Raw genomic sequence first — 19,866 nt, forward strand, 5'->3', positions numbered from 1 at the left:
GGATTCTACGTCTTCTGATCCAAGATCATTTCTTGCTATCGTGCTTACTCCATCTCGTTCTAACAAAGCTACCCCACCACCCTTTCCTTCCTGCCTGTCCTTTTGAAAAGTCACATCCCCGAATATTTAGTTCCCAACTTTGATCTCCTTGTAACCATGTCTCCGTAATGGCTATAAGATCATACCCATTAATCTCTATTTCTGTCGTTAATTCATTTATTTCATTCCAAATACTATGTGCATTTAAGTAAAGAGCCATTAATTTAGCTTTTTTACCATTTTCCCCACTTTGACCCTATTTGCTGCTTTTTTTAATGTTTGTACACTCTGTCCTTTCCTGTCACACTCTGGGTATCATTACCTAAGTGACTGCCCTGCAACGCCACCATATCCTTTTGCTTTGTAAGCCTACTTATCCCCTCTCCAGAACCCTATCCCCTCTATTTAGCTTGAAGCCCTCTCTACAGCCCTAGTTATTCAATTTGCCAGGACACAGGTCCAGGCATGATTCAAGTGAAGTCCATCCCACTGGAACAGCTCCCTTCTACCCCAGTACTGATGCTAGTGCCCCATGAACTGAAACCCATTCCTCCCACATCCATCTTAGGGATGGACAACAAATGTTAGCCTGGCCAGCGACACCCATGTCCATGAAGGAATAAATTAACATAAAATGTTGACCAACCTGTCTTCGATTATCTCTCTTTCTCTAGGCTTCTCCCATTTTACTTGGGGTTGCCACAATGCTGGTTGATGACCCTTCTCCATCTCTTCCTGTTCGTCACCCAGGCCTTTTCCAATCCTGCTGCACTTAAGTCTCTCACCATTGCATCTTTACATCTGGTCTTGAGTCTTCCTATTCTCCTCCTTCGGGGCAGTCCCATCTCTAACACTCGCCTCACCACATTCCTCTTCCTCTCCACAACAAATGATACCATTTCAGTCTCTTCTCAACTACTTTCTTCGATGCACCCACAATCATCACTGAACCCCTGATGTACCGGTTCCTGGTGTTGTCCTCTCTCGTCACGCCACACATCGATCTCAGCATCCACATTTCATTAGTATTCAGCTGTTGTTCCTCCCTTTTCTTCAGTCCATTCTCCCCCTCAATTTGAAACATAAGTAAAGGAAATTCAGCTGCTCACCTCTTTTGAAAAAAAAATTACAACATACTCATGAAGTTTAAAAAGTTGAATGATTTTAAAGTTTATTTGTCGCACCCAAGTATGCTGCATTTGAATATGGTAATTTTCATTGTTAACCATTGTTAGCTTAGATAAAGTTCCAGTGTTTATGCTTTTTGTTGCTTTTGATACTTTATTCTTAAAGCACAATTTCAGTTACCTCTATTTGTAATAATGACTTCCTTAGAGGTTTTGGCACTGAGTCTTAAACATTTCCATTTATGGACAGGAGGGAGAGCAAGGCCAGCATTAATTGTCCATCTCTAATTGCCCTCAAAGGTGATGGTGAGCCAATGCAATCTGTGTGGTAAAATAAGCAGCAAATCCAGGCTTGTTTTATAAATACTCTTAATCATATACAAAATCCTGAGGATATTGGTCTGATACTTTAAGTCTCTTCAACTGGCAATAGCTCTAGAAAGCACCATTTACTTGTATGCTAAGCTTCTGAGGGGGATACAGGCCACCAGTGCAGAATGCTGTTCGAGACACTTTATATACACACACACAGCTGCAGAGTTGCTAAAGTTGATAATTCTTTTTGTACTGCTTTGTCCTTTTTATTATTTCTTCCTCTGCTCTTTATTATTGGTGTTTTGCTTACTATCTTTATTTAATTTTAGAACATTTTGTGACTGGTAGTTTTCATTTCTGGTGGCTACTTACTCATGAGCATGTTCCAAACTCCTAAGTTTGATTTATTGTTTGAGATGTGATGGAAATAGGTACACACAAGACACACAATTTTTGTTTTAAAATATACAAGAATATCTCCTCTGGCATTGTTCTGGCCAGAGGTTTTCCAGGAACAGAAATGTTTTATGCCAAGTAGATTTATCAGGGACACTAATTTGTCTGCATATAAACAGCTGACTTGAATTCAGAATTGCTTTAACCTTACTGTTTGGAACTCAAAAATGCAGTATCCAAGTTTACTTTGTTTGTCAAAGCATAACTTTAAAGATTTTAAGATGTAAAGATCCTACATAATTAATATTTCAGGCAATGCGTGGACTAGATTTCCACAGACCAATAGTAACATTCTGCCAATCAAAGCCACCAGCAGATCTGATCTTTTTGATGATCCATCTTACATGAACACACAGAATGTGGAGAACCTCACCTCTTCTGCCAGGGATGGAGCATCAGGACAGATCTTTGCTAACGTGCGCAAAGATGTATATGACCAAAGTAAGTTTATTCAAAGACTAAGAATCTACATCCAAAACTGAAGTTTATTGTTACACTGCTACTGATCCAAAATTTCAGAAGCCTCTGTTATTTTGTCATCTCTAAAGAGAGGCTATTCATTTTAACAATTTTAGAACTTAACAGTGATGCTTACATCCCATGAATGAATTTTTTAAAAATTCAACCCATTGCACTCCTTTCCTCCACCTATCATGTACAATTTACCTTATGGACTCCATTGGCCTCACTCGACCACAAATAACCAAAGGCACAGTATCTGAAGACTGAACCTTGCTTTTAAAAAAAATTCCTTCCCATCTTGTAAAGGTTGTCAAGAGACTTAAAATTATTAATACAACCTACACTATTCATGTGTTATCAAATGCATTGCAGTATGGCAGATCTGACCATGTGTGCATCACCTGTAAAGATTCTACCTTTCTGTTTCCAGATGCTGACTCAGTTCTTCTATATTTTTAGCACTTTGCATATAGGAGAAATAGTCAACTTGGATGAGAGGCGTAAAACTGGTGCTAGTGAATTGCCTACCTGTTCTACGCTCCCGCCCGATCAAAAGGAAAATCGGGTGGGGCAACAGGCACCAAATCTGTAACTTCCCCTTTTACTCTCAAGCTAATGTTGGAAGATTCGTCCTATACTTAGATTTCCAGCAGTGACCTTTTTTCTTCACTTCTATTAGTATAGGCTCTACTCATCTATTAGCTCTACCTATTAAAACTTTTATGAAAAGAACATCCAATATTTTAGAACTTTGCAGGGGATGCACTGTAGCCGTCAGGAATGTAATGATGCTGCAGGATGGTTGGGCACAAGTGTGATCCCCCAGTCTGTTGAAATCCCCCTCTCATCTGTTCTGCACAGAAGGCAAGTGCTACCCTATGGAGTTTTCACCAAGCAATTCGTATGACCCGTAGACCAGGAGTAGCACTATTAATGCCTTGGATGCGCGAGGCTCAGTAGGGATGGGCGAAGGGGAGAAAATAGATCAATTTAACTTATTAGACAAAGGAACATATTGTTGAGAAAACACATCCGTAGCTTTGGCAGTGGTATTGAAATCGGTTCAACAATTCTTAAATCATGGACACTTTTGTGGTTAGAAATATTTTGGTAGGGATACTCCTAGGAGAATATGTTGCATGGGATTTAGCACATAGCTGGAATCACACTGCAATATTGATGAGACAGGCCTAATATTGTTGATGTTGGCTGACTTTCCTGAGTTAACCTTATTTAAATAATTTGGGATCAGGGAATGCTGTCTGCATTAGCTCTGGGGGTGGAAAGTGGGAAATTGCTAGTGTAGGTTTCAGGTATCTGTGGGGTCAGGTGGCAGCCTCTGGAAGCTGAAGGGAAAATTATTTTCTCTTAAGTTTGTAGGGTAGAGTGATCATAGTTAATTTAGTCCTGTCCATCTTCCAAAGGAATTGTGCAATTATGGAATGCACTCACATTCTTAGCTCCACTAATGCTATGGGGTCAAGGATGGGAAATGCAGTATTTGATATTTTCTCCTCACAATTTATCATTTGGAATAAAGACGCACACATTTGTTTGGAAATATTCAATGCCTGCTGTCATTTCTCTCAGAAAATTCTGGACATGGTGGCAATCCATACTGGACAAGCAGAACATCTCCCAGCCTGACCTCCTACTTCTGCTTTGGAAATTCCCAGAATCAGATGATTAGGAGCACAAAATTGGTCCTTTTATCACAATGTTATAATTCAGTAGGCAGGTTAACCTGATGGTAGTTGTCTGAAAATCTAAAATCAGAACTAAAAATCAACTTTTCTAGTTATATATTTTCAATTTAAAAGGAAGGTTCTCCACTACTTGGTTAATCTATCACAATATGTGGAGAAGAATTAACCCCTGCAGTATTTTTCAGACATCTGCAAAACTCAACCATAACTCACCACCTGACTCCCTAAAACCTGTCCTCCATCTACAAGGCCCAAGTCAGGAGTGTGATGGAATACTCTCCATTTGCCTGGCTGAGTGCAGCTTCAACAGTCAAGAAACTTGACACCATCCAGCAGCCCACTTGATTGGCACCCCATCCACCACCTTAAACATTCACTCCCTCCACCATCAACACAGTAGCAGCAGTGTGTGCCGTCCATAAGATTCTCTGCAGCAAATCATCAAGGCTTCTTCAACAGCACCTTCCAAACCCACCACCTCTACCATCTTGCAGGATGAGGGCAGTAGATGCATCAGCAAGTTGCCCTCCAAGCCACACACCATCCTGATTTGGAAATGTATTGCTGTTCCTTCATTGTCGCTGCATCAAAATCCTGGAACTCCCTTCCTAACAGCGCTGAGCGTGTACTTACATCACAAGGTCTGCAGCAGCTCAAGAAGGCGCCTCACAACCTCCTCCTTGAGGGCAATTAGGGATGGGTATTATATGCTGACCTAGCCAGCGATGCCCACAAACCGTGGAAGAATTTAAAAAGTAGCCCCTGACAAAATCTGAACACACAATACAGAGACACCTTTAATTGCAACGTCACACTTTGGTTACAACTGTTACACTTAAGATAGAAGCTGAACCTTAAAGGAAGAATGATGCATTATCCAGCTTACATGTACCACTGCCCTTTGAATGTGATTAATGAACAGGGTCCTGTTTCACAAGGGGAGACAAATATGGCACAAATGTTTAGTCGGTATTTTTTGCCTCAGTTGTTATGGAGAAAGGTGAACATGGGACCGTAGGAGTACCTGGGGTGAATGGTAACCAACTATATATCTTGATGGTCTTCTGTCTTCTCCATCCCTCTGAGCTCCTTCTACTGTCTCCATGTCTCATAGAGATGTAGGAGTTCTATCTCATAATCCCTGAAACCATCTAATTCATCTAAGATTTGTAACCCTTGTTATATAAAGCCTCCCTCAGTATAGTTAAAAATGTCTCATCTACTTTCATTCTCCTGACCCTTACCCTCTTTATCCTGACCCTGCCTCAGGGAGATTGAATAGACAATGAAAGTTTTTAAAAATCAAGTGAAAAAAATCAAGTAAAAAATTATTTAAACATGTCCTCTCATGTGATAGTGTCACATGAGCTGAGACATGTTTGTCGAGTTTACCAGCCTTATTTATTAATTTTATAAAACCTTCAGGAAACTTCATCCCACCCGTGGATGAGGTTTCCTAGAAAACGCGAAGGCCGCTTGGGCTTTTCGCCTGCTTGCCAACTTTAAGGTTGGACGGGCAGCGTTGCTAATGACATAAATTACTTTCTTAATGGCCTTAATAGGCCCCTGACAGTTCGGCAGGGGCGCAACCACTCCCAGCGCGCGCCCGCCAGACGCAATATCAAAATGTTGTGCGATGACATCGGGACACATGCTCGACGTCATCTCGCGTCACTTTACGCGTCGGCGTGTCGGGCCCACCCCCGCATGCCGACGGCAACATTCTGGCCCTGATATTGCTCTTTTATAAGAGTTCTAAAGCAATAGGGCGATGAAAGAATTCTGAATACCAGCTCCAGTAGTGTATATATTTGACTGACGTTCAGAATACTACAGTAGGTCCCACTGCAAACAGCGCACTTTGTCTTATTGCAAGTATAAGGCGGATGGGGAGCAGCAGCCTACGTGATGAAGGGAAAGGTATGGATCGCTCACGAGCTCACGGGGAAGCAGATTGAGCTGAATACTGGGACGGACATATGTATTTGTATGGTAGGGATAATGGTTCTAATGACTGTGTTTCAGAAGCAGAGAGTAATTCTTGATATCCATGTAACTCACAGCAATAAGTTAGTCTTCCATGACCAAAATGACTTACTATTAATAATTGTATCACAGATGTTCAATTAAGTATACTCCAAATTCTAATTTTCTACCTGGTGCACAAGCATCAGAGGACAACAAATTTGTCACATTTGCTGACTTTTTCATGCTGTTTGAAAATGTATTGAATTATACAATTTTACAGTAAAAGGACTGCATCATATTTACCGATCAACAGACCTTTTCAATGAAGGAGAATACAATGTTGAAAATGCAGCAGTTTTTGTAATGTTGTGACTTGTCTACAGTTTGTCCTTGTGATGTATGACTATCCCCACCGGAAGTGGCTATCGCATTTACAATAAACTATGTTAATAGAACCCTTGCTCTGCAGGGTCCAGATGGAAATTAAGACATTAAATTAGATCATCTGCTTAGTGCAGATGAAGCATCTCATTTACAAGCGAGCATTTGCTGAAACCTCTGAACTGGAAACCAGCCATTCCTGAGTTTCAATCATTAGCACTGCAGGATTTTTGTTTTATCTGATATATATATATATATATATATTAAACAATGTGATCGTTTTTTTTCTGAAAGTTGTGCTTACCTATAATATGATTTTATGTCTATTGTTTTCTGTTAATTTTCAACAAATTAACTCAACATATGGTTTGAACAGATGAGCACATTAGATATCAGTGCCTCTGCTGTCAGCCCACTAATTTTAACTTTGAATTGCAACTCTCAACATGTAGCCTGTGGTCCATAGTAAAATCAAGGAATAAGGACCACTTTCTGTTTAAGAAGCATCAAAAGGACATATTTCTAGCACTCATAAGAACATATGAAATAGAAGTAGGCCATTTGGCCCATCGAGCCTGCTCTGCCATTCATGGCTGGATCTGATTGTGGCCTTAACTCACTTCCCTGCCTGTCTGCCCATAACTCTTGAGGCCCATTATAGATCAAAAATCTAACTCAGCTTTAAATATATTGTCATGAGGCTATGCCTCTTTATTTTTGACAATATGATTTTTCAACTTTCAACTAACTGGAAACTTTGCAATCTGAACTTAAATAGAGCAGACTGCTTAAAAATGCAAGGTCACATTCTGAGGTGAAGATGAGAAAGAAACAAGTCACCCTCAGGGGAGTGTGAAGAGAGAGGCATTTCCTATAATTCAGACACCCATTGAAATTTGTAACTGTCTAAGGAAGAGACATTAAAAATGCAAAGTACTGGATATTGAAACAATGGCTGCCACAGGCTGCAGGAAAAAGCAAAGACTGTGTCGCGACAACATGATAAAACAATATCACAGCCAAGAAGAAAACAAGCAGGTCATGATCTGTCCATTAACAACAGACCTGGGCGAGAGGAACAGTGAGGATGAATTGGAGGAAGACATGGGTGAGGCCCACATTGAAGCCCCTATTGTCCAGCAAGCTAAAACAGAATTTCTAGTGAAATTGGGCACCATATTCACCCACCTAAATACAGAATAGCAAGGAGACTTGATAAGTCTGCTCACTGCATTTAAAAACATCTGTAGAGACAAGCCAGGCTGCACTACTTTAGCTCTATGTGATGTAGGTGTGGGAGAGGCCCCTCTCATAAGGCAACATCCCTGCCATCTAGGTCCAGAAAAGCTGGCCCAGGTTTGGGAGGAGATTAACTACATGCTGGAGCACCAACTAATGGAGCCTAGCAACAGCTGGAGCTCCCCAGCTGTGCTCGTGTCCAAGCCGGATGGCTCCACAAGGCTCTGCACTGACTACCGAAAGGTTAATGCAGTGACCAATGCTGACTCCTACCTGATACCAGCGCTGAATTCTACCCAATTCCGTGCCTGGAAACTGTATACATAGAATAGGTAACGCAGCCTACGTTACAAAGATAGCTTTACTCAAGGGATACTGGCATGTTCCCTTGACCACCCATACGAAGGAAATCTCCATCTTCGTGACTCTGGATGGGTTATACCATTGTTGACTCATGCCATTTGGACTCCCGAAATGCCCCAGCCGCCTTACAAAGGCTGATGAACCAGGTAGTGGCGGACTTATCCAATTGTATAGTGCACCTAGATGACTTCCTAGTGTACAGTGACACCTGGGAAACTCTCTTGAAGGAACTGGAAACCCTCTTCCAGAAAATACAGTTAGCTGACCTTGTGGTCAATCTCGCAAAGAGAGGGTTCACTAAGGCTCAGGTGACCTACCTAGGACACATGGGTGGTCGAGGACAAGTACTGCCCAGAGCTGCAAAGGTACAAGCAGTAGTCCAGTTTCCCATCCCCACAATGTATGGGTTCTACCACAAGTTTGTCCCAAACTTCAGCACTGTAGCTGGCCCACTGACAAACCCACTACAGAGAAAACAAAAGTAGTATGGACCGAGAAATGCCAGACAATTTTCAAGAAACTAAATGCCATTTTAATAAACGAACCAGTGCTAGAAGATCCAGACTTTAATCAAGTATTTAAAGTAGCCATCGATGCTAGTGACCTCAGGGTAGGGCCTGTCCTCCTCTAAGAGGATAAATCAGGAATAGAGAGACCAATTGGGTACTTCTCCAAAAAACTGAACAAACATCAGAAATGGTATTCCACAGTAGAAAAAGAAACTCCAGATATATTACTGGTTCTCAAACACTTTGAGATATATGTACAAAATGGATACAGAGAGACCACAATCTATTTCAACCACAACCCTTGTGGAGAAATTCAAAACTTAGAATGCCAAGGCTATTCTTTTGGAGTTTGTTTCTCCAACCGTATCACCTAAAAAATCATCCACATTGTAGGGAAATCAAATATGAATGTGGACATCCTGTCCAGAACTTAGAGATCCAGTTAGAACTGATGGGAGAATCCAGAACAAGGTTTAGGGTGTGAATGGAAGTGAATGTGTTATTGTGTTTTGTTTTGTGTTTTTACACCTAGCAATGAAATAAGTGTCAACTTTTTTTTGTGATGGAGAGGTGTCACGAGGCTATGCCCCTTTAGTTTTGAAAATATGATTTGTCAACTTTCAACTGACTGGGAATTTTGCAATCTGAACTGAGACAGAGCAAACTGCGTAACAAACCCACATTCCAAGGCGAAGGTGAGAAACAAACAAATCCCCCTCGGAGGAATGTCAAGAGAGAGACATTTCCTGTAATCCAGGCACCCAATGAAATTCATAACTGTCTGAGGAAGAGACATTAAAAATGCAAAGTACTGGATATTGAAACAAGGCAAGGCAGGCAGCCACTTTGGAGAGATTGCAAGTGACATAAGCGGTGTGAAGAAAGTCTTCAGCAGAGGAAACAGGCTGAAGGCCCCGTTCTCTCTCCCTCTCTCTTTTTTGGAATAAGCTTGTCAACCAGTTTGAGAAGCCAGCTCTACAAGAAGCCAACCAGCGAACCAAGATCTTGTAATAATTGCAACATTTTCTACATCTGACCGCATCCAAGAAACCAGCTAACCTAAATTGACTACAGCATTTAAAATCTATGCCTCAAGGACAATCAAAGGACACTTAACCGTATATTTTGTTACCTTTTTTTTAGACTCTAACTCCCCTTATTTCTGATACCTGGGGCAGAATTTTCTGGGTGACGTACGGGGGGGCCCGGCCCCACACAGCAGCGCGTAAAATAATGCGCAGTGATGTCGGGTGAGCATCCCGTCACCGTGCGCCATTGCGATATTTTGTTGGGCGGACGCACGATGAAGTGTGACGCGCATCCACCATTAATTAACGGACTAGTTAAGGCCCTTAAACCGGCAATTCAGGCTCAGCGCACGGGCGCAATGGGCAGGCGGGTAAGCGACTTTTTAATAAAACTCATCCAAGGGCGGGACAGTGGGCTCAGTGGGGTTGTCAGTCTGGTTTGTGAGTATTTATTGCAGAAAGTTTTTTTAAACTTGCCTGTGTGATCTGTAGCAGTTCAGAACGAATTCCAGCAGCTTTCTCTGTCCTTTTGAACCTTCAGTCAGGAATCTTTATCGGGCCTGCAGCTTTCCGGAGGCCTCCCTTTATCCTGAGTATGGGTTCTGACATGGAGACAGCTCCCCTGAGGAGGGAGGGCTAGAATAAGGAGGAGGCCAGGACTGGACAATCAGCCTCCAAGGGAGTCACCTTTGGGAGTACAGGCGCAGGCACAAGGGGCGCAGGGCCAAGAGATGTTCCAAGATGGAAAGGGCTGCAGAAGATGCCACTATCCTGCTGCCAGGGTATACAGGCGGCGAAGCAGCTACCTCTATGACTGAGGTGCAGTACCGAAGGAGGCTCCGACTGTCAAGGAAGACAGTCAACTATATCTGTCAGATGATTGGCCCTGAGATCTCTCCTAACTGTGTGGGCGGACACTCCCATGCCAGCGGCTCTGAAGGTCACAGTTGCCCTCCACTTCTATGCCTCTGGCTCCTTCCAGGGCTCGGTGGGTGATCTTTGCGGTGTCTCCCAATCAGCTGTCCACACTTGTCAAGCAGGTCACAGACGCTCTGTTCAGGCTTGCGTTGACCTTCATCCACTTCCGCTGTGACCAGGCAAGTCAGGCACAGCGAGCCAGAGGCTTCGCGGCCATTGCTGGCTTCCCCTGTGTCCAGGGTGCTATAGACTGCACACATGTGGCCATCAAGGCGCCAGCAGATGAGCCCGGTGCCTTCGTCAACAGGAAGGGCTTCCACTCCATGAACATACAGATAGTGTGTGATCACAGGATGCAGATTCTACAAGTCTGTGCAAGTTACCCAGGCAGCTCCCACGACGCCTACATCCTCAGACGTTCCCAGGTGCCGGGGTTCTTCAGTGCTCCGGCTTGGCTGGATGGATGGCTGCTGGGTGACAAGGGCTATCCCCTCAGAAGGTGGCTCATGATGCCTCTCCACCATCCAAGAACAGAAGCTGAGCAGCGCTACAATAGGAGCCAGGGCACCACAAGGGCTGTGGCAGAGAGAGCCATTGGTCTTCTCAAGATGCGCTTCCAATGCCTGGACCGCTCAGGGGGTGCACTCCAGTACCCCCCAGATCGTGACTTGGTGATGGTGGTAGCATGCTGCGCCCTGCACAATCTTGCGCAGGAAAGGGGGGGACGCAGTGGATGATGAAGATGTCAACACAGGGGATGTAGTTGCACATGATGAGTCCAGCACTGATTCGGAGGATGAAGAAGCACAGGTCAATGATGAGGGGCCGAACGCTGACTCGGCATTACACCAAGGAGGCAGGGACACCCAGGAGACTTTAATCCAACGAACCTTCAGCTAACTCCACACAAATGGATCAGGAGGACCAGCCTTGCCTGGCACTTCCATACATGGCACTTAAATGCTACATCTGCCATTTCATCAGCTGCAACTAAGGGCTTTGGACATAAACCTCAATGTCCACTCAAAAACTCATGACATGTATGTAAAACATACAAATGCAGCACAAAGGAGCCACCCTCAGCCAAGGTAACACATCTGGATTTAATTTCATCCATCATATGGTCCAACAAAATGAAAGCAAAACGTTTTTACGACAGCAAGAAATAATAATTCCCTAATCTCGGACCAACACAAAAGTACCAGTGAGAAACCCGTGGTGTGCCTAACGTGCCTTATGCTTACGTTTACGGATGATACGTCTTGGTGCCGCCCCATTGCTCGGAGTGGCTTCTGAGCCAGCCTGCTGACTCTGCTGTCCCGTTGACCTTGATGTCCTCTGGCCCGTGGAGCCTGTGCTGGCCCCGCCTGGGAGGGAGTGGCCAGTGCCACAGCTGGCATCTCCCCAGTTGCCGCAGCCTCAGCGGATGCAACGGTCACTAGCAGAGGGGTGGAGGAGCTGCTGCCCTCATCCGGAGCGCCCTGAGAGGAGCCCGCAGAGACGACAGGCAGCTGCTGCACCTACGTGAGGTTGCTTCAGACCTCCCTGCTCACCGTAGATGGATGGGCACCGAACCAGGAAACGGTGCCCAGACCATCTCCCACATTGCCAATGACCAGCTATGGCCACCGGCACTACACTGGGCTTGCAGGTCCGAGCGTAACCCCAGGAGAAGCTGGTTGTTCTGCTGGAAGACCCTCTCCAGGAGAGTCACCACTCTCCCCATGGAGGAATCTGACGCTCTGACATGAGGCTCATGGCATCACTCATGCTCCGCATGGACTCCTCCACCACGGACACCAAGCGAAGCATAGTCATCTGCACGTGCACAACCACAGTGGCCCATATCAGACCTCCAGTGCCTCCTCTCCACGCTACTGCTGATCAGTCACAAAAATATAGTACGACTGCTCCCAACCGCCCCCCCCCCACCCCTCAATGGCCACCTTGGACACATTCTGCGTCCATCACTTTAAGAAACACACGGTCTTATCTCCCATGGCAAAGAGGCGCACTAGGTGTGGCGCCGAGGGCAGCAGATGGCTCTTGGCCACGAGACCTTGAGGCTCCCCTTCCACAATCTCATCACCGTGAATAGGACATGTGTTGGAGCTCTGAGTATGCGCCGAGCTGTATCTCCTGCAGGCTGCCCCCCAGACTAGTCATGTGCGACTAAGACCAACGCATGGTGCCGGGGAGAACCCACCTCCTCATGAATCACTGAGGCTGCTGTAAGCATGGGCACTATCTGCTTGCCCACCCGGCGTACAAGAAATGCCCAACATGATTCAATGCAGTCACGACAGTAAGACTTTGGTTGTGGGGGGGGGCCTCAAAGGCTAAAGCTACCTGCTGGGTTAAATGCCCAACATCAACATTGTACTCACCCTTCCAGAGTGCAATGAATCATTGAAGCGCTTATGGCACTGGATCCAGGTGCGCCGCACCATGTCACGGGAGCTCACCACCTCTGCCGCCTCCTCCCAGGCACACTTCGTCACGTGGGGGGGCCTCCTCCTCCCGTCCTGGGGAACCAGCACGTCCCACCGTGCTGTCATCTCCTCCACAAGGGCAGCAAGGCAATCATCAGAAAAGCGAGGGGGACATTGGGTCTCCCCCGCTGGCCTACCCTGCAGGCTGCCCTCCTTCTCTGCCCTTCCCCCAACATTGGCCTGCTGAGCAGACCCCCCCCCCGGGGTACGACCTGCAGCTGGCCACAGGAGGCTGCCAGGCCTTCTTTTAAACAGACTGCTGGGTCGCCATTGGACCCGGCGGTCTATACACACCCACCACAAAGTTCACACTCCCGCTCCCCACGGGAGTTGGGAATGTGCTGGGCAGGCCTTAATTGGCCCGCCCGCCCAAAATGGCGGCCAGCCCCGATCGTGGGCGGCAATCGGGTCTGCGCCTGTCCGCGTCAGCAGCTGCTCCGCCCACCCACCAAATGGAAAATTTTGGCCGTGTGTGTGTGTGGGCCTGAATGGATTGTGTGAGGGCTGGATGCTTGATGTTGCATTTTTATTATTTTTCTTGGGTTTAGTGGTTAATAAATTTGCTTTTTCTTTGACTCAAGGAAGCTTTGTTGGATTGGCTCCTTATTGCTCACAGCTTAAAATGTTAAATACATTCTGATTTAGAAAAGGCATATCCTCATGTAAAAGAAATGTAAACCTTTGTTGTGACCAACTGAGGAGGTTGAACAAAGGGGAGCTACTTCACCCTTCTCAACTGGCCATAACAATATTCGATGACCTAGCCTCCACTGCTCGCTGTGGTAGGTAACACGTTGTTGTCACTCAGTACCCGTTTTCATGAAATCACAAAGGTTAAAGTTCCAAACTTAAGAAAACCTGAACGGCCACTTATTTTCATATCACCAGACATGAAGCCTCTGGTTGTGATTTAGGGAAAAAAATAATCTTAAGGGCAAGCTACTTAACAGTGGCATAAGTAACGTAACTATTGTTGAAGGCAACTAAATGTGGTTCTGAACTCTTGTGCCGCAATATGTAATTATCTGAACAGTCTTCAGAGGCATTTGCCAGCAGCTTTTGGACATGCATTGTGGCGTTATTACATTAAACATAAAAATGGGCTTTCATGTATTGAATAATGCTTTAACATGATATGAACATCTCAAAATTGATATGCTTAAAAACAGTACAAAATAATCCCTACACTATTAATATTTGATTTAAAAATTTGTTTAGAGTGTCCTGCTGATGGCTCAATGGACAATATAGTATGGGACTTAGCCATAAATTTTGCAAAGTTCACAGATTTACTTGCTGGTCTGTCCTGAGTTAGCCCAACACAACAAGGCATTACTGGAGACGCTTTAGTTGGTGTTGGGCATCCTTGGGCTGGGGAGGGAAAACTCAGCCATAGCTGTCAACCTGATCACTGACCTGTTACTGTGTCAGGTGAGGCCACAATTAGACTTGGCTCTGATCTCTTGTCTTGCCTGCCATTGTTAAATATCCTAAAAATGTCACTGCCCAGGCTTACACCTGGAAAATGGTCATGATAGTGGGGTTCCAGAAAGTTGATGGCTTCTGGGGAATCAAGTGCCACCATGAGTTACCATCGTTAGAAAAGTACATAAAATTGGTAAAGGAACTGCAAAAGTACTGCGATGATGAAATACAGTGTAATTACAGATACATTCCAAGACTAATGTTTGATATATGTGATGTACGCTACTTGTCCTCTGCCTGTGTTAAATTGAATAATTTTTATCATTCTCAGTTTTAGTCTTTTTGTAGTAAATAAGCGTGACTGCGCAGTATAATTTTCCAAACTGTGATTCTGATCATAGAACATGCTGATGTTGCTCAGAGCAGTGCAACAGTCAACAACTCTACAGCTGTTCCATTGCCCACTACCCTGTCTTCCATGAGGGCGCAGCTGATGAAGGAAATCTGGTACCGTGGAAGGATGAGCAGGCAGGAAGCTGAGAGGCTGCTGATAAAAGATGGTGACTTTCTGGTGCGGGAAAGCATGACCACACCAGACCAATATGTCCTGACTGGGCTGCAGGGAGGACAAGCTAAGCACTTGCTACTGGTGGACCCTGAAGGCATGGTAAGATTTAAGGGTGCAGAAGCAACTTGCTTTTTTATTTTTGAATTTTTTTTTATTAAACAATTACTAAAGTATCTAAATGTCATACATACCCATTTCATTTTGGCAAGCTAACTGCTGCAGAGGTTTTGAGTAAACATGTTTTGCTCTATCATGCAAGCATTGAAATATTCCGATCATAAATTCAAGTTAGCTTGTTATTATGAATTGTTAATTTCTTGCCAATTCGTAGCCAACATTGTTGATGAAGGAAGCACCTTAACAATTTGCATAACTGCAGCAAAAAGACCATGGACAGGGTACGTGTGCTTTCACTAACACTGTTCCTGGAGCTATGAAAATCTCAATCCAAACCCTTACCTTCGATTTTTTTTTTGTGTGTGTTTTTAATCAAAGTTTTCTTTTCCTTACTACATTTTTAATTATTATATTATTGCTGACTACTTCTCTATCCTTTTATTTATGTTTAATAAAAATAAACACAGCTGAATAGTAATGCTTTGTAAAACTTAATGGCAGAGAAAGTTCAGTCCCTGTAGTTTTATGTGAACTAAGTTTTGCTATCACACTGAAACTCTAGGATTCATGTATACTTAAAATAGCCACAGTCTCCAAGTTTTTAAAACCCTATCCTGTCACCTGCAGGTCATGACCACTACCTTTTCATTGGTCTTGATGGTTGATGCATTTTGACGCCTGCAGTATAAACTTCACCTAGGCATCTCTATATGAAACAAAAAGATTACACGTATAAGTTCTGACATTCCTTCTTATTCTTTTGTATATTTCATTCCCTGCCACACATTTTTCCCTGTTTGAAATACTGAGCTGTTGACATTGGCTGAGCCTATGGCATGAGAATTCTAGTAACAAGTTAGCCACAAGTTGTTCACGTGACTGCATGAGAACTTGATTGAAAAAAAAATTGATTTATTCTCCATATGTGTGTCTCCATATATTAAGATTAATGGATTTAGTGGACACTCTTTTGATGATAGGGTTTTTTTCAAATGTTTTAATTTACTGTGTACTGGTCCGCTATTTAATGACTTGTTAGGTCATTTATTTGAATGTATAAGCTGACAGAGTAGAATTCCAGTTGTCTCCAAATTTGAGTTGGTTTGGATCATATTGAGTAGGAGCCATTAGTGGGAGCTTGGTTAGATTGGGGTTACAAGTGGGAGTCAAGTTGGGTATGTTTGGGTCAGATTGGGCTGGGGTCTGGGTGGCGACTTCCCCAAGTCTGCCCCAGTTGCTGTCAATTTGAATGTTTGTCAACCAATTTAAAAAGAAAAGTATGCGCACCTGTAGTTTTAATTTTGTATTTTCTGTAATTGACCTTTTTAAAAAAATTTTTCAGAGGGAAAAAAGCAAGTTGTGGCCCTAAGTGTTTCAGATGTTCATTCTCTTATAGCTCTTTAGTTATTTGCTCCAACAATTTCCTTCCACCCTCAAATAAGTAAAAATATAATTATTTTTAAAATTCCCAAAATCTGTTTTAAAAAGTAATATATTCTAAGAAGGAGTGCAATATGAAAATATTTTTCAGTCCTGGAAATGTCTGACACTCATTCAATAAATCTGTCTTACAAATGTTTAGACTAACCTATATAAGTATTTAATATTCCACGTTCAGCCATTCCTGTAGAGTGCCTCCTCTATATATTCTGTTTGTCATGGCTTTTGTTATTATTTTAAAAAGTGTAGTGCATTACTAAATAATTTACTGTTTTGCATTTCTATTGTATTATTTCCTAACTTAGTTCCTTTATTTCTTTCCACCATGGTAAAAATGTTCTTTCTGATTTTCCATTAAGCCCATAATCATAACTTCCCCTGATGGCTTACTGTGTAACTACACTGACCAAGCTGGCACTCATTCAGACAGACCAAAAGGTCCTAGATTTGGTCCCAAGCCAGTGCTGAGTTAGCTTATCTCAGTTGGGAGGGCCACTGGGGCACTGCAATTGACCTCACCACCTTAGCCCAAGAAGGAAAAAAACATCCAAGGTTCCCACTCCTGATCGTTACCTGGTGATCCCTGATGGAAAGTCTGTCTGTACTGAGATTGGGTGAGAATAGGTTTGGGTTAAGCTGTGGAAACCTGCATTGACAAATAGTCTGCTAGCATTCACTGATGATAGTTTGAGTTGGCCAATTGTACTTAAAAGCTTCTCAAGCCCATGAGACTTTACCCCAGCATTAGGGGCTTTGAGGGAAAGTTTTCAGACAAAACAAAACAAGCATTTCTCTATTTCTTTGGTCCAATTTTAAACTGTTACCTTTCTTTTCATTCCAATTTTGCTGTCTAATGCAGACTTATGCCGACAGAGCTTAAGGCAAAATATTTGAGGCGGTGTGAACTCTATTCTGCAGTTTAGAAATGATATTAAAGGCATCAATGAATAGGTCAGGTGCTGTGAGAAAATTATTATAGAATGAAACTGAAATGATTGCCAAATGCAGACAGAGATCATAGAGACTGGAGAAAATGATTGCAGGCAGCAAAAAAAAAAATCTCCCAAGTACCGAGAAATAATTTTGAAGGTAATAGGAACTTTGGCACTTATTTAACTGTCTTGCTTCCTCCTGTGTATGTGCAGCAATAAAGGTGTTTATTGTTTCCTTCGCAGATTCTTCCCAAAAAAAGCTTCCAATCATAGATAATCATTGAACTGATTATTAAATTGAAAAGAGCTCATACTGACAGCTGTGCCTCATGTGCTTACTTATACCATGCCCCCAGTCCAATATTTACCAGTATTGATCTTATTGTTTTTAATTATCTAAACATGGAACACTGCATTTTGCATCCTTTGCATTGCAGAATTTATTGTTTTAATGAAAACTAAAATGTATCCTTAAATTTAATTTACTTTATTTAAAAGTGTTTTGCCTCCCTATTTTTCCCTGTAAAGGTGAGAACAAAGGACCGGATATTTGATAGTGTCAGTCATTTGATCAGCTACCATGTGGACAACCAGCTGCCAATCATCTCATCAGGAAATGAACTCTATCTTAAAAGAACTGTCTAAAACAAACAGTAAGGAACTTGGACAAAGGAGTTTGCTTTTGGATATAGCCATTTGCACTTGCCAGAATATTTCAGAAAGCTGTCTTATTAGTGGGAAACCATGGACTGACTGCGTAGTTCCTTTCAAGAAATTTTAAAAATGTAAAAAAAGACATTGTAGGCTGCAATGATCACAATCACTTTGCACTTCTGACTTAAAGTGTTTGCTAGAAGAAAGTAATAACTTTAACGTGAATCAGTGTATATAATGATATTTTAGGAACATAAATCAAGAAATAACAACAGAGTAATCACATATACTGTGTGAATGTTTGTTTTCTTTATTTCTAAGCACAAATGGCATTGAGAACATGCAAAAGCCAATCCTAATGAGCTACAGACCATAAAAATGTGCCTTGATTCTAAAGAGATATTACAGCATATGAAGAAGCTTTTCTTTTACAGATGGTTTAATTTGTTGTATACAGGTCCGCTTTTGTTTGAAACCTGTTTCACTGCCTTTACACCAGAATTCTAGGAAGCAAAAACCTTTAGGAAATGGAATGGAGTTCAGTATTGCTTTGCTCTGTGCTAAGACCATTTGCATTTTGAGTATCAATCCCTTATTGCTTTGAAAAGCACTTTACCAATGCAGGGCTTTACTGTTTCTCTTTCTTTTGAAGTATTAAAAGATTTATCACAAATATATTATATATACACGTACATATGTGTAATTACATATGCATATTAAATAAATCAGTTAAATATTTCTAATGGAAAATTGATTTTTCACATTCAAGTTATGTTATTTACTAGTGTTCTGAAGCTGTTAGGAAAACAAAAACTGTGCAGGATCAGACAAATCTTTTTTGTAAATGATAAATAGTGGATAATTTTGGATATGGCTTGTTAATTCTATAAGTGTATCCGCTTGCTGTATATTGTGAAGGGTAACAAAGAGAAAATTAGAATTCCAGAAGCAGAGTAATATTTTTGGCTGAGTTTCCACATTGAAGAACAATATAAATGTGACGATTATTTTCATCCTTGTATCAAACATGGCACGATTATGAGATTTCTTTTACTGTTCTTCTCCCATGTCTGCCATAGTCTGACTTAGTGCCAGACTTCAAAGAACGGATACAAGATATTTCCGTTGCATGATGACTCCATCTAATTGAAACAGTTTATTAAAGCAAATCAGTTAATGAAGTATTTTTAAGGCTGAAAAATTTTAAATGGTGCATGACTTCAATTGCAGTGTCATTTGTAAATAATTCTGTGCAGCTCTGCTGTGCACTTTTGTGAAGAATAAAAGGTTATTTTATTCACTGCTACCTAATAACGCTTTGTGTTTTTTTCAATAATGAGCAATGTACAAAATAGTAAACAGCCTTTTTTTTAAATTATTCAGCCAATTTTTACATTTTAACTGTTTCACTTTATAATGTCAAAGAAATTGTAAATGGACTAATACAATGTATACATTAGTACACAGTAAGTTCATAACAAAAACAGAATTACCTGGAAAAACTCAGCAGGTCTGGCAGCATCGGTGGAGAAGAAATCAGTTAATGTTTCGAGCCTTCACGACCCTTCGGCAGAACTGAAGCATAGTTAGGAGAAAGGAGAAATATAAGCTGGTTTAAGGTGGGGGGCGGGGGGAGAGAGAAGTTGAGGGTGTGGTGATTGTGGAGATAAGTCTTTTGTTTATCTGCTCCTATCACTGCTTGCTTATCTCCACAATCACCACACCCT

The 19,866-nt window shown here is 42.5% G+C and overlaps 1 protein-coding gene across 5 annotated transcripts in view; it reads left to right on the top strand.

Annotated features, from left to right (window-relative positions):
• Positions 1–19,445, top strand: part of LOC144668356 (SHC-transforming protein 1-like) — a 121,007-nt gene extending 101,562 nt beyond the window's left edge. For all 5 annotated transcript variants that reach the window (XM_078530287.1, XM_078530286.1, XM_078530285.1 and 2 more), the window contains 3 exons: positions 2,190–2,378; positions 14,830–15,095; positions 18,014–19,445. In XM_078530287.1, the coding sequence (XP_078386413.1) occupies positions 2,190–2,378; positions 14,830–15,095; positions 18,014–18,130 (572 nt within the window). In that variant the 3' untranslated portion in view covers positions 18,131–19,445. The remainder of the gene's footprint in view (positions 1–2,189; positions 2,379–14,829; positions 15,096–18,013) is intronic.
• The last annotated feature ends 421 nt before the right edge of the window (positions 19,446–19,866 follow it).

The sequence above is a fragment of the Cetorhinus maximus genome, chromosome 26 (assembly GCF_964194155.1).
Source record: "Cetorhinus maximus chromosome 26, sCetMax3.hap1.1, whole genome shotgun sequence".
Classification (NCBI taxonomy): domain Eukaryota; kingdom Metazoa; phylum Chordata; class Chondrichthyes; order Lamniformes; family Cetorhinidae; genus Cetorhinus; species Cetorhinus maximus.